The sequence below is a fragment of the Cupressus sempervirens genome, chromosome 4 (genome assembly GCF_028749045.1).
Source record: "Cupressus sempervirens isolate cs-2001-9-10 chromosome 4, ASM2874904v1, whole genome shotgun sequence".
Classification (NCBI taxonomy): domain Eukaryota; kingdom Viridiplantae; phylum Streptophyta; class Pinopsida; order Cupressales; family Cupressaceae; genus Cupressus; species Cupressus sempervirens.
This window is the reverse complement of record NC_143121.1, coordinates 601,840,300-601,853,891: the sequence shown is the minus strand read 5'-3', so window position 1 is coordinate 601,853,891 and position 13,592 is coordinate 601,840,300. Positions and strand designations below refer to the sequence as shown.

At 39.4% G+C, this 13,592-nt stretch overlaps 1 protein-coding gene across 1 annotated transcript in view; it reads left to right on the top strand.

The window, feature by feature from the left end:
• Positions 1–630: 630 nt before the first annotated feature.
• SKIP16 (SKP1/ASK-interacting protein 16) overlaps positions 631–13,592 on the top strand; it is a 100,624-nt gene continuing 87,662 nt past the window's right edge. The window contains exon 1 of the mRNA XM_089826114.1: positions 631–1,015. Within this exon, the coding sequence (XP_089682240.1) occupies positions 818–1,015 (198 nt within the window). The 5' untranslated portion in view covers positions 631–817. The remainder of the gene's footprint in view (positions 1,016–13,592) is intronic.

Sequence of the window (13,592 nt, the reverse complement as noted above, 5' to 3'; positions counted from 1 at the left end):
TCTATGGTAAAAGAAGATTTGTATAAAAGATGACATAAGATATAATTAATACATTAAATATGGTTAAAAAAAGATTTCTAGAAAAGATGACATATGGTATAATTAATGTATTAAAAGTAGAGTGTACAAAATATCCTAATTTTCTATGAAGAAAATTAATTTTACTCGCTACTATTATTGCTCTAAGCCAATCAAAGAAGAGATAAATTATTTTGTTTAAATCACTTAAATAGATGGAAAATTTAAAACTATAGTTTGTAGACATGTTGTAAGAATTCTTCATTCTGATTGGCTATTTAAAAGTTACTATTGCATCTATGGCATCTAATGGATGCACTAGTATCTACCATGGCAAGAACTAATAATATATATTTAAATCATTTCTATATATTATACATATTATGAAACCACTTTTATGTATAATATTAAATATAATACGAAGTCACATTGACAAGTTACATGGAGGATTCTCAAAAAAAAAAAAAAAAAAAACCCCTATCAAATCATACAATCTTATAATTTTTTAACATGTGAAAACGGCCAATACGGCCATAAAATTCCAGGCCTGAATTGTGAGTAGTTATCTCCCAAAGGCAATATAAAGAAACTACCCGTGCGACCGACAAATTGGATGAGAAGTATAGAAATGCAATAGCCAGCTTTTGTATCAGATTTCGGCCTTTCCATTGCCGGACAATCTAGTGGAAGATGGAAAGCAAGAAGACGATTAAGTCTCGATAACATATATTATTAACAAGGCACGACGATTTTGAGACGAGGCTTGGGTGCCTGTAAAACCACAGCAAACATTTTCGTCATGGACGAACTGCCGGGCTCAGTTGTACGGTTAATTGTAGAAAAAACAGATGCAAAATTGACGGCCAAACTTGGGTGTGTGAGTAAAAACTGGCGTTCTGTAACATCGGATGATCTTCTGTGGTCTCGATTTTGTTCCCAAGATTTCGCCGTTTCTACTGCCTTCGATCCTTTAAGGAACCGGTGTTCAAGCTTTAAGGTAACAATCTCTATCACAAATTCTTTAATTTTTATTTTTCCCTTTATTTGGTTGCCGTTGTGCCTAGCTTACAAATGATGAATTCTTCTTAAAGGTCACTTGTATCCGAACTCATTTGCTGGGAATCGTGAGTAGAATATGGTCTTTTACTTATATTTAAGGCTCATTTTGTTGGATATGACATTTTGCTAACTTTTAATTCTACGGGATTCGAGATTGGGCTTGTACCTTGCCTCTTTTGTTGCCGGTGCAGCACTCTGCAAGTTGGATACTGTCTATAATATTTTATCACATCTTCTGATACTTGAACCTGGACTTCTACACTGTATATATTATTTTATCACGTCTCCTGAGACTTGGACTTCTGCCCAATATTGCAGCCATCCGGTAGCATACTGTATTTAGCCCAATTTAATCGTATTACCAGTTATCAGATTTCATGGTGTGTTATGAAAATCCCAATTCTTCATCTGCTTTCGATCGTTTAGCGCGACCATGTTTTTAAAAAAAAATTGTTAGATATTCTTTGCGAGGGCACCGCGGGGTTTAACTGGACAAGAAGAAATATTTCTCAAGTCAATTTCACTCGAGACTTGCACACCCAGTCAGCAAGTCGGATGTCCAGTTTAACCTAAATTTGATGCGTTAATCATGTCTCCTAGGGTTGGAAACTGCACTTGCAAACGGCCTTTCCATTTTGGATAATGTGCATCTATTTGCTTAATTTCAACATTTTGTTGGGTGTCCTTGAATCTGGCTTGGAGATTCACCTGTCCACGTCTTTTGGGTTATTATTCATCTGGTATTTTTTCTAACTACAATGCATTATAATATTCCCTGGAATTTGAACTTTGATTCTGGCCCTGTTTGACCTTGTCAGTTTTGTTTGCAGCATCTAACCAGTTAGGTGCAGTTTTTGTAGCACAATCTATATTTTATTGTTTTTCCTAGAATTTAACTTTCACATGGGCTTGCCTCTTGAGTATGCCACACTAGATGAAATGCGTACTACATTTTATTCAATTTCATCACTTATAACATTCTCTCGGATTTACTCTTAGAATCCATTATGGGAAATAGTAAACCCGATTTGTTTACCCTTCATGCAAGCTCATCCCATTTGAGAATATTCCTTTTGGTTTTATCAGTCTTGTAAATTACCCCATATAGAAATCCTTGCCTTAGAGTTTCACCGAGGATTAGTACTTGGCATCATATGTTGGGGTATGACACACCGAATGAATTGAATACTGTGATTTTATCCAATATATATTACCATGACTTATGAAACTTAATCTTGGACTTGCAGTTGGCCATCTCTTTTGGGTATGGCGCTTCCACCAAGATTGACATGATAACCAAATTGATTTTTTTATCATGTGTCTTGGCACTTGGACTTTCCCATGGCCTTATGAGCAATGCGATGGAGGCAGTATTTTTATCCAATTTTAATTCTTTATTTTTTCACCTAGGATTTAAGATTGGACTTGCACCTTGTTTCATCAATTAATAGTACTGCATTAGACAAGTAATAAGGAGAATAATAAGGTATTTTGTGTAATTTTAGCTCTTTATCTTCTCTCATGGAACTTGAATTTGGGCCACTTGTAGGCAGCAATTATGCCATTAATAATACTTCTGTTAGTAATTGGTAGAATATTAAAATATGCTTGTTATTAATGGGTAGACAACCAACCATAGAGTCTATTTGTATTTATGCCCGAACAAGGATAGCGTAGTTGTTGTTAGAGACTATCATGCAATGGAAAGTTATATCATTCTGCCATATATTGCATCATATGTTTCTGTGCCATCTCTTATGCCATTTATGGTTTGTGTCTAACATTATTTTTTATTTTTGAATGACTACTATTGCATTGCACTGTTTAATCCATTCCGAATTAGGCATCTAACATTTTGGTGTTGTTGCCTAAGTTCGAATTTAGAGGTCTAAGAAAGTAGGAATAAAGATGATGGTGACATAATGAGTCATACCATTGATGTACAAATATTGCTAACTGAGAGTGATGTTGAGGACAATAACTAAGTGCCTCGAGAAGACTAATTGACACAAGATTTAGTTAAGGTGTGGGACATTTTGGTCAACAAGTACATACAACTAGAGGCTTGTGAGAGAGTGATCTCAACTGATATGGTACGTGCTGAAGTCACGATGGATGCAACTGTGCATGATGTTTGAGTAGCCTTCCAAGATCGTTGGCTTAAACATTGTTGGATGTCTAAGAACAACGTGAGGAAAGAGAGAGGGAACACCACATGCAACAAATACAACGGTCGAGGAGAGGAACTAGAGGAAGGAAGAATTGCATGACCCAAGTAGGCATTGCACCTTCAGCAACCATAATAATTAATGCCTCGTTTGCCAAATAAGGACAAAAGGAAACGTACAAGGAAAGAGACACTAATAGAGGAGGTAGAAACTGCCATAAGGAGATCTTTGCGGATTTAAGAACAAAGTGAGAGATGACAACCACTGCAACAACTAGTGGAAAATCTCTTAGTCCTCCCAGCCCAAGTGACACTCATATGAAAATTCAAGGCTGGACATTACCCACGTTTCAGGAGTGGGAAGATATTGCAAGTGAGTGACTACTCCCGAGTACCTCCTAGATACAAGTGGGTTAGACATAAACAATTGGGAGTGTAACTTTGTATGGATGAGACCATTTGAGCACTTAGAGGAAGTCAATGATGAAGAAAAGGATCTCGAAGGAGAGGTAGCGAACATATTTGAAAGTACTGTAAGGGGCATTGAAAATCTTGCCATATTCAAAGAGTTGAGAATAGGGGGGACAATACTAGAAACTGTTGGGAGGAGGGAGTACTAGTACTACCAAGGTGTGTATGATAGAGGAGGAAGGGAAGATGACACACATTCTTGAAGGTGCAAGAGAAGCATGAAGATGCATAGGAGTGACCAACCTACATGAGTCTAACGATGCCCAAGGTGTCAATAATAGAAGAAAAATGGTGAACACCCCCAAGAAGCAGAAGCTTCGTAAATTCAATGGGGATAGATCTAAGGATCTGACTCACCATTGTAAGACATGTGCAAGCATATTGGAGGCGAACGATCAGGATGATCAAGATTATTGGCTAAAGGCTTTTTCGGCCACCCTACAGGGAGTAGTAATTGATTAGTACTTGAATCTGCAAGTGGGACCCAAGCAACTTGGAATAATCTAAAACAAGAATTTCAAGTTGAGTTCAAGTTACTTCGTGATGATGAAAAATTGCAGCCAAAATTTATAATACATGCCAAGGAAAAATGAGAGTGTGGGCTTACCACCATAGGCTGAAGTAACTCACTGGGAAGTTGGACAACCAACCAACAAGTAGTTTGAAGAAAGATGGTTCATTGAGGGACTAACTGACGTCCTTCATCCAAAAAAAGATGAAGTTAGTACCCCCATCCTTGTACGTAGAGGCGTGAAACTAGGCAGTGAATATTGAGAGTCAGAATAAGACATCGAGAGGAAAGAAGGTTAGCGATGACTATAGTTTGGAGGGCAATAGTAAGGGGAGTCCTAGACAAAACAAGCACTTCAAAAGGACATGATAAGGATGATGAGAGATGAGAGTAGAAAAAGAGATGAGGGAGAGCAAGGAAGTGTGGTGTATGTAGTGTAAAGGCGAGGGGCACACTAGAGTCAATTGTCCCAAGAAATCCTTCTGTGACATCTGCCACGGACTAGGGCACTCCATTCAGGAGTCCCTATACAACTTCAAGGCAAGGAGCACTTAATTGCTTGTCACACAAGGAGATTAGACAACCCCACCTTCCGCAACACTAAGACTCATAAATTCTAGTGCCCTTTTGGGTGGTTACTATAACAACCAAAGACAAAGCAACAATGATAACATGCTAGGGAGTTGCATTTAGCACGATGCAAAGGGGTGGTCCATGATACAATGCTACAGGTGTAGCTAGGGGGGCCACTTCGTGTAGGATTGCCAGAGTGAGCAAGTTGATAGTAGTATGCTATGCAAATGGTGTGGTCCAATCAATCACGAGGATGCTGATTGCCCTAAGGGAAAGGCAATAAACATGATAGAAGTACATGCCTTGAAAAGGAAGTTTTGGCAATGACGATGCTCTAGGCGAAGAAAGCTATATAGCCTGATCCATGTATGAAAAAGGGAAGATTGAAGGAAGCCAAAATGGAAGCAAAAATTGGCAATGGAGGAAGAAAGAAGACAGACACATGACACTGTCAATACCCTCGTATGGTCAACATTGGAAACCAACATTATGCAATAGTTGCTGCAGGCTACTATCCCAGTATAGGTAGTGGATCTATTGGAGACATTGCTATAACTAAAAGTGGCAATCAACAACATGAGTGACACCAATGACAATCAGGTGAGTGGCAAGTTGGTTAACGACCATGAGGCAGAGGACTCCAGAAAAGAAACTCCTACAATTGGCCCGACAGATCTAATGCTGTTAACGATTGGTGTTGGATAGACATTTGCATTAGTGGAAATGGAAATCATGAGCCGCACCCTGACCAACATGGAGGATTGTTCCACTGGCAGATGGAGATTGATGCTAAAGAGGACACTTACCCTCTGGAGTACAACCAATACAGGGAGGGTGTGGCATCACACCCCAACTCACTGATTCGAAAGGGACAAGGAAATTAAGTATGAAGAACCCAACATAGAAAGATTATACCTGGGAAAGGAAGATGACCTGAAGGTGATACTTGTCAGGGACGACTAAGACCCCATATTAAAGACAACTACATTCAAGATATTCCTTGAGTATGAGGATGTGTTTGCATGTACGTACAAAGACTTGAAGGGTGTCCTACGACATTGTGCGTTCATCGAATCCCCTAAGTGCTAGGCATGACCTGTATAAAAGAGATTGAACCTGATGAACAAGAACTATGCAGTGAAGGTAGAAGAGGAAAACAAGAAAATGCTTGATAGGGGGATCATTTTCAAAGTTCAAACAAGTGGCTGGGTGTTGCCTATTGTCATCTCTCTTAAGAAGAAAGCTAACCAAATCTAGATTTGTTTTAGACTTAAGAAATCTTAATGCCATCACAATTAAGGATCCCTTGCCCATTCCTTTCATTGACATCATAATAGAAGAAGTGGTAGGACATGAGATGTACTCGCTCACGGACGGATTTTCCAACTACAACCCGATAAGCATTGTCGAGGAGGATAAATTGAAGACTACATTCATTGTGGAAGATGAGGTGTATGTGTACAATAGGATGCCCTTCAACCTATGCAATGCCCTTGCCACCATCCGAAGGATCATACTTTGTATCTTTGAAAAGGTGTCCTTGGAAAATTTCATTAACAACATATTGGAAGAAGTGGCGGGACATGAGATGTACTCGCTCATGGACGGGTTTTCCAACTACAACCTGATTAGCATTGCCGAGGAGGATAAATTGAAGACTACATTTGTTGTGGAAGATGGGGTGTATGCATACAATAGGATGCCCTTCGATCTGTGCAACGCCCTTGCCACCTTCCAAAGGATCATACTTTGTATCTTTGAAAAGATGTCCTTGGGAAGTTTCAAGGCATTCTTGGATGATTGGTCGATCACAATGGGAAGGAGACCCACTTGGCAATTTTGTGTGACTATATGGAACATTGTTAGAGGGTACATCTGGTGCTTAACTTGAAGAAGTGTAGATTCATGGTACCCCAAGGTAAGCTGTTGGGACATATAGATTGCAAGAAAGGATTGAAGGTTGATCCCAATTAGGTAAAGTTGGTCATTGAGATGGAAAGCCTTAGCTAAAGATGTGACAAGAGTGAAGTCCTTTCTAGGGCGTGTCCGCTATTATCAGTGGTTCTTCAAGGGGTTTGCAAAAATATCATTCCCATTAGACAAGCTGACAAGAAAAGGTGAACCATTTACTTGGGAGATCTAACAAGAACATGCATTCAAGGAACTGAGGTCCAAGTTGGTGAGTACGCCCTTTGGCTTATCCAGATTGGGACAAGGGATTCCACGTGCGGATGCCCCAAAATATGCCATGAATGCCACCTTGACACAAGCCAACACAAGGGGGGTGGATCACCCAATATATTTTTCAAGTAGACTATAGTCAAAGGCAGAGAGAAATTACAATACAACGGAAAGGGAGGCCTTGGGCATGGTATATGTTGTTCAAAAGTTCTGACACTAACTTCTTGCCACACGATTCACGTTCTACATGAACAATCAAGCCTTAATGTAATTGTTGAACAAGTCCATCGTGTAAGGAAGTGTAAGTTGGCGGTTGCTTCTACTTCAACATTTACAATCATTATACGCCCCAAGAAGAGCCATTTCAATACCAACCAATCGTTGATGATAAAATTAGGAGAACAGGTTGATGGAGTAAATTAGGACTTTTCGAATGCCCATTTGTTCCAAATAGCAATCTTACCTTCCTCCTATAAGCACATTAGCCAATACCTTTCTATTTCCATATTCTCTCGCGAGGTGCCACCAAGTGAGCAAAGTAAGTTGACATTAAAAGGAAAACATACCAACTGGCCAATGGGTTGCTATACAAGGGACCTAACCACCTATTGCATAGGTGTGTCATGGAGGCAATAACAAGCATATTGAGGGACTCTCTTGAAGAGCTAGCAGGAGGGCACATGGGCCCAGATGCCACGACACAAAAGGTACTGCTTGGAGAACTATGGTGGCCAATACTAGGCTGATGTGTGAGAGTGAGTTCTTTTGTGTGATACTTGCCAAAGGGCAGGAAAGCCATTAAAGAGGGATTTAATACCATTATCTCCTTCGCACACTCAGGAGTTGTTTGAAAGGTGGGGCCTCTCAAGGTGAGTGTTGCATGACAATGCAAGTATACTGTGGTAGCCAACAAGTACTTGACAAAATGGGCAGAGGCCACGACACTCCTCAATAGTATTGCAATTAGCATGACTAGCTTTCTTTATGAGCAAATAGTCGATTTGGCATACCTATGCATTTTGTAAACTAGGTGCTCAAAAACATGACAACCAAATTTGGATATTCCATAACTGCTTGAGTCCATACTACCCTCAGGCAAATGGAAAGGAAAATCCGCAAATAAAGTATTGGTGTTGCATAGTGGAAGAGGGAGATTGGGAAGAGAGACTTTCTACTGTACTTTGGACGTATTGGACCTATAAGGAAATAACGAGACACACACCCTTCCAAGTTATGTACGAGCAGGAGATGGCATTACTAGTGGAGTATATTGTGCTAAGTCTTAGGTAGCACTAGAGAACAAATGGGGATATATAGAAATCCTCAAAGAATAATTATTCAATTTGATGAAATTGGATGAAAGATGGATGACAACTCAATGGGCTAATGAAGGGGCCCAATGGTGAATTATTTTGGCATGACAAACACCTTCAATGGATGAACTTGCAATGAGGCTAGTTTGTTTTAAAGTATAATAGTTGCAACAAAATGAATCCCATTGGGCTCAAAATTCGTTTGCTTGGACCCCATAAAATGAGAGAAGTGGGAGATAATGGGTCGTTAAAACTTACGACCCTTGAGGGCAAACCTATCAAGGAACCAATAGATGGTTTCAAAATAAAACTTTACTAGGAGAGGAAGGGGCACATTGCAGAATCAACATGTTGGGCTATGCGACCAAAGGTGACTAGATTATTGGTTGGGAAAGGGAGATTGAGGAAGATCCATTAATAACTGAAGAACCATATTTGGTCGGACCTAGATTGGGCCAAGCCCATGATGGCCATGGAAGAATGATTGGTGAGAAAGCATGTGGAGGGCATTGCAGTGCCGAGAGTGCACAAACACCTGACAAATGGTCCGTTTGGACCTCCAACCCATTGGGTTAGAGTAAATGGTTATTGGAAATGGAGGGCACCCTATGAAGGGAGAAGGGTTTAAGGACATGCAAGAAAAACCATATAAACCCAAGCTAAATGCCTTAGGGCAAGTGATACCAAACCCAAAGGCACCTCTAATGGTAAACGAAAATAAGTGGTTTGGTACCAAAGGTATGGAGGAAATGTGGACGTAAGCTATAAAGTGGCACCCGCCCCTGTAGTAGACAAAATATTGACTTGGACTACCTTGGGATGTGTTGGGAAGATAAGTGCTATAAGACACCCCTAGGCACTTGCATGTGGCAATATGCTGCGGAGGTGAAGGTCTAATGTGATGAAGAAAAAAGCATAAGAAGAGGCAAAATGAAGAAGTAGAGGGACCTGCAAAGAAGTTGAAAGTTGGGACATGAGAAAAGATCTTCTCGGTGATAAAAATGAAGGGAAAACAACTTAAGAACCTTAAGAAATTTAAAGGGAAGTACACAAAAATCAAACAAGGAAGCCAAGGACAAAAAATGCAGAGGAAGTTAAAAGCTGTGAACAATTTGAAAATGTTCTATTTTAACCAAATTAAAAGAATTGTGACTAGAAAGATGTGAATAATGGGGAAAAGAGTTGGAAAAATAAGAACAGATAAAGTCATGATTAAAAAATTTATAAGGAATTCTAAGAAAAAGAAAAGTAGAAAAGAATGGAAAAATAAGGAGATGAGAACATTAGTTTTCCAAGGTAAAATTAAAATTTTCTGTTAAAATTCTAAGCCTACAAAAAGCCAATAAAAGAAACTTGTAGGGGAAGAGAGAATATATTGTGCTAAATTAAAGAAGGTAGTCTGAAGGAAAGTCATGAGTGGGATAAAGGAAGGTCATATGCATGTCGTACACTGTACGACATTCATAATTTGTACTGTCCGTATGGTCAATGGTGTCGAAGGTTGCCATACTAGAGTGGTGACATACAGAAGACATGAAGTTGGATCGAGTACTAAGGTTGCAACAAGCTGCATGAAGAGTGGCAATATTGAATAAGTTAGGGATTATACGCGTCATTCGTTTGGTAAGGGGAGACAATAGGCTGGGAACAACATATGCTGTATAGACATTGCAAAAGAAGGAAGTTGAACAGACAACAACCTTCCTTCAATCCTTATTGCGGAGACAAACAACACCTCGTTGCACACAATGTAGAAGACATAGACGTACAATCCATTGAGGGATCTTTGGCATCGTATGACATAGACAAACCTGACTTGTGCAAATCGTATTACTTGTACGATCACATTCGACACCAAAAATGAGAAAGAAAGACAAGGTGAAGGACATGTTGAAGGATAGAGCAATATGGTAAAAGAAAGTTACAACAACCCTAAAAAGGGTAAGTTATGACATTTAGTATAAAGCTAGGTTTAAAATCAAGAGACCGTTACACTCAACAATCATTGATGGCAACTTCAAGCAAAACAAGGGGGAAAGTGCAAAAAGACAAAGATAAGTAGATTACAACAAAAAATGTCATGTTTGAGTGTTATAGGGCATCAATGCAGAGCTTGGTGGAAGGACACCCCAGAAGATCATGATTTGAAGGCTTTACTAAGCAAGGCTGAGGAAGATAAAATCGGTTTTATGCTAATTTTCAACCTTAGAGAATTTGAGCCAATATTGCACACTATGTTTAATGGCTATGAAATCCACAAAAAGATACTTCGACTAGACAATGACGGTATCTTACTTAGCCAAGGAGTTTTGCACGATATATGAGATGCTAATTAAATAACACTTGACAACCAAACCCTCTTCAAAGATGTCTGTTGAGGACAATAAATTGTTGTTGGAGCATATATGCAGGCAATATCTCACAAAAAACAATGGGACAATTTGTGGAGCAGTAGTAACAAAGGGGGATTGAAAAACTTTATGAGAGTGGAGGTGCATAGTGGACTTACTATAGAGAAAACTCATAGGTGGGATTTGAGCATTCAATATTGTCATATGGATGCTAAGACTAATGAATTGGCTAAATAAGGTCTATAATCGGGGACAATACTTGTTCGACTAGATCAAGGAATTGCTACAACTTAGACACAAGACATTTTATATGCCACACTATGCCATCACCCTATTTCTAGAAGCATTTTGCACAAAGGTCACATGTGTGCATTGGCATACTTTTGTCCTAGCCAAGCGGGTTTGTAATGTCCCTATTGGTTGCCAACATCAAAATCTCAAGGATTAGCCTAATATTGGATCCTCGAAGGCTAATCAAGATGGTTAGAGGGTCTTCTAAGGATTGATTCACCTCCAACATTCAGTGATTTATGGATTTGACCTTCGTTCGATGTCATTTGGACTCCATTGGCCATACTTACTATGTATAGTAAGTCAAGGGTAATAGAGATGGACCCTTTCTATTTTTAGAAAGTGTATTTGGTCACATGGGGAATTATGAGGAGAGATTCCTATTTCAGACGGCATGGCAATCAGACAAGTATTTCAAGAGATATTAAAGTTCAAGTGACTTAAGTGATTTGTTTGAATATTTTAATGTTATAAAGTTGTAGTCAGTAACTTAAGTGACTAAAAGACGAAATTGGCTTATAATCCCACATTGCCTAGTTGTTTTGTGTCTTCCCTCATGTCGAGGTTATAAAAGTGTGGAGCTACATTGGGATTGACACAACGAATATATGTTATTTTCTCAGATCCTAAAGGTTGCTTAAATGTGACTGGATATTTCCTAAGGACGGAACCCCTGAAGGAAAATAATGAGGCTGGACACAAACATAGTACTCACATTGCACTTTCAGAACTGAGTTTTGAACTGATCAATTAATTTACAGGAAGTTGGAGCTTTAACAGCAGAAAGAAGAATAGGTTGTTGAAATCAGTATAAGGTATTGGCATGTACAGTTCACTATCTGGCAGATTTGTGCTTCGACGGCAGTCAGAGTGGACAGTCACTCCATAGCCAAGGAAGAAGAGGTTAATGTGGGGCTAGGAAATCTATATACCGACCTTCACAGTAGGCTCATGCAGCAGTAATTCCCTACGGAGCAGTGATAGTCGGGCAGTGGTACCAAGGCAAGGAGACTGAGAGTGATAATGAGGGACTTCCAGGTGTACTTACAAAATTTCTCATACAGCAGTAGCATAAGTGTTATCACCCCTAGCAGCATGGGTATTCTCATCTCCAGCTAACGGTATGATCTATTGTTGAAAATTGATCTGTATGTTATCTACCTCTGAGTTTCACATTGATTAAGTTGGTTTTTGTATAACTTCTGAAGTAGGAAGAAGTCAAAATGTATTTCGGTCATTGAGGAGAGTATTGTTGGATTAAATTTTCATAACTCAGTCTTCAAATTTTATTTATATCGATATACCAATGTTGTGAACTCTTGCAAACAATAAATCAAAGTGTTGGGCAGTTATCTGTTAGTTTGGTTTATAACCATTAACCATCATGACAGTGATATCAACAGTTAACAGCAGTGATGAGTATGCAACTGTTTGTTGAATTTCGGGTAGTCTCATTATCCCATTGTTATCTCTAAACATATTTACATTACTGAGCATTCCACGTGAATATTGTTTTACTATTAAGATCTTTATTTTAAGAAGATTATATTGTATGAAATAATAGTTGGTTCTACTTAAGAATTTATATTGAATTAGAATCAGCAGTTGCCCTTGCTGGATGTATACAGCGATATCAGAACTCTCATACCAGGCTGCACGTAAATTGTTTGTCAAAATGCCATTAGTTCAATTCTAATTTCTTGGTTAAATAAGAGCTGGAATATTTCAGTAGTGTCAGAGCTTAAGATCTGGGTTACACGCCAACTGTTTGACAAAATTTCACTAGCCAGAGTTCAACTTCTTTGATCAAACAAAGCAGGGATTATTACAGGGTTTAACTGTACAAACTCACCATGAACTACTGGCCGCATTTGGATACCTTCACAATGGGTAGTTTTGAACCCTTGAGGAGGGCGAGGCAAAAGGTCACAACCAACACAGAGGAGGGAGAAGAAGATGCTGACAACTCAGAGGAAGTCGAGGAGGAAGCAATACACCACACATCGTCTTCTTCCACTTTCAGCGACAGTTCCAAGGATGAGGAGTTGCAAATGATACTTTTGCATACTAAAGCACCATGGAAGGCACAAACAACAGCAATACAAGAGACGTACGGGAGACACCAACAAAAATTGAGTTTGTACTTGTGCAACAAGGGCCCCTACCTGGGATAGTACTATGTAATGCATTGGAAATGCCAAACAAGAGTGTTGTACAGGAGGCAAAGATTATATAGAGGGAGCTAACCATACGCATGGGAGGTGTACGAGAGATAACAACCCACAGAGGGGAGATAACAACCCACAAAAGAGAGATGGTGAGGCACAGTGGCGAGATGGAGATGGCAATCAACACTGGCGAGATTGCAGTCGACACTAGTGAGATGGCAGTATAGGTAGATGAAACACGAATGGAAGAGACAATGCTAGGAGTGATACCTCAAGAAAGTATGCTAGAAAGGTCGCTATACTTTCCAGATTGGGGGGCAAAGTGGATACAAAAGATAGTGTTCACCCCATCACAATTGTCATCCATGACACCCTTGGTTCACCCCCTCACAACTGTCATCCATGACACCCTTGGTTCGACCACAACAATTACCACGACCTTAGAACACATAAGGGAGGAGCCCACACTATTTGGATCACCACCTCTAA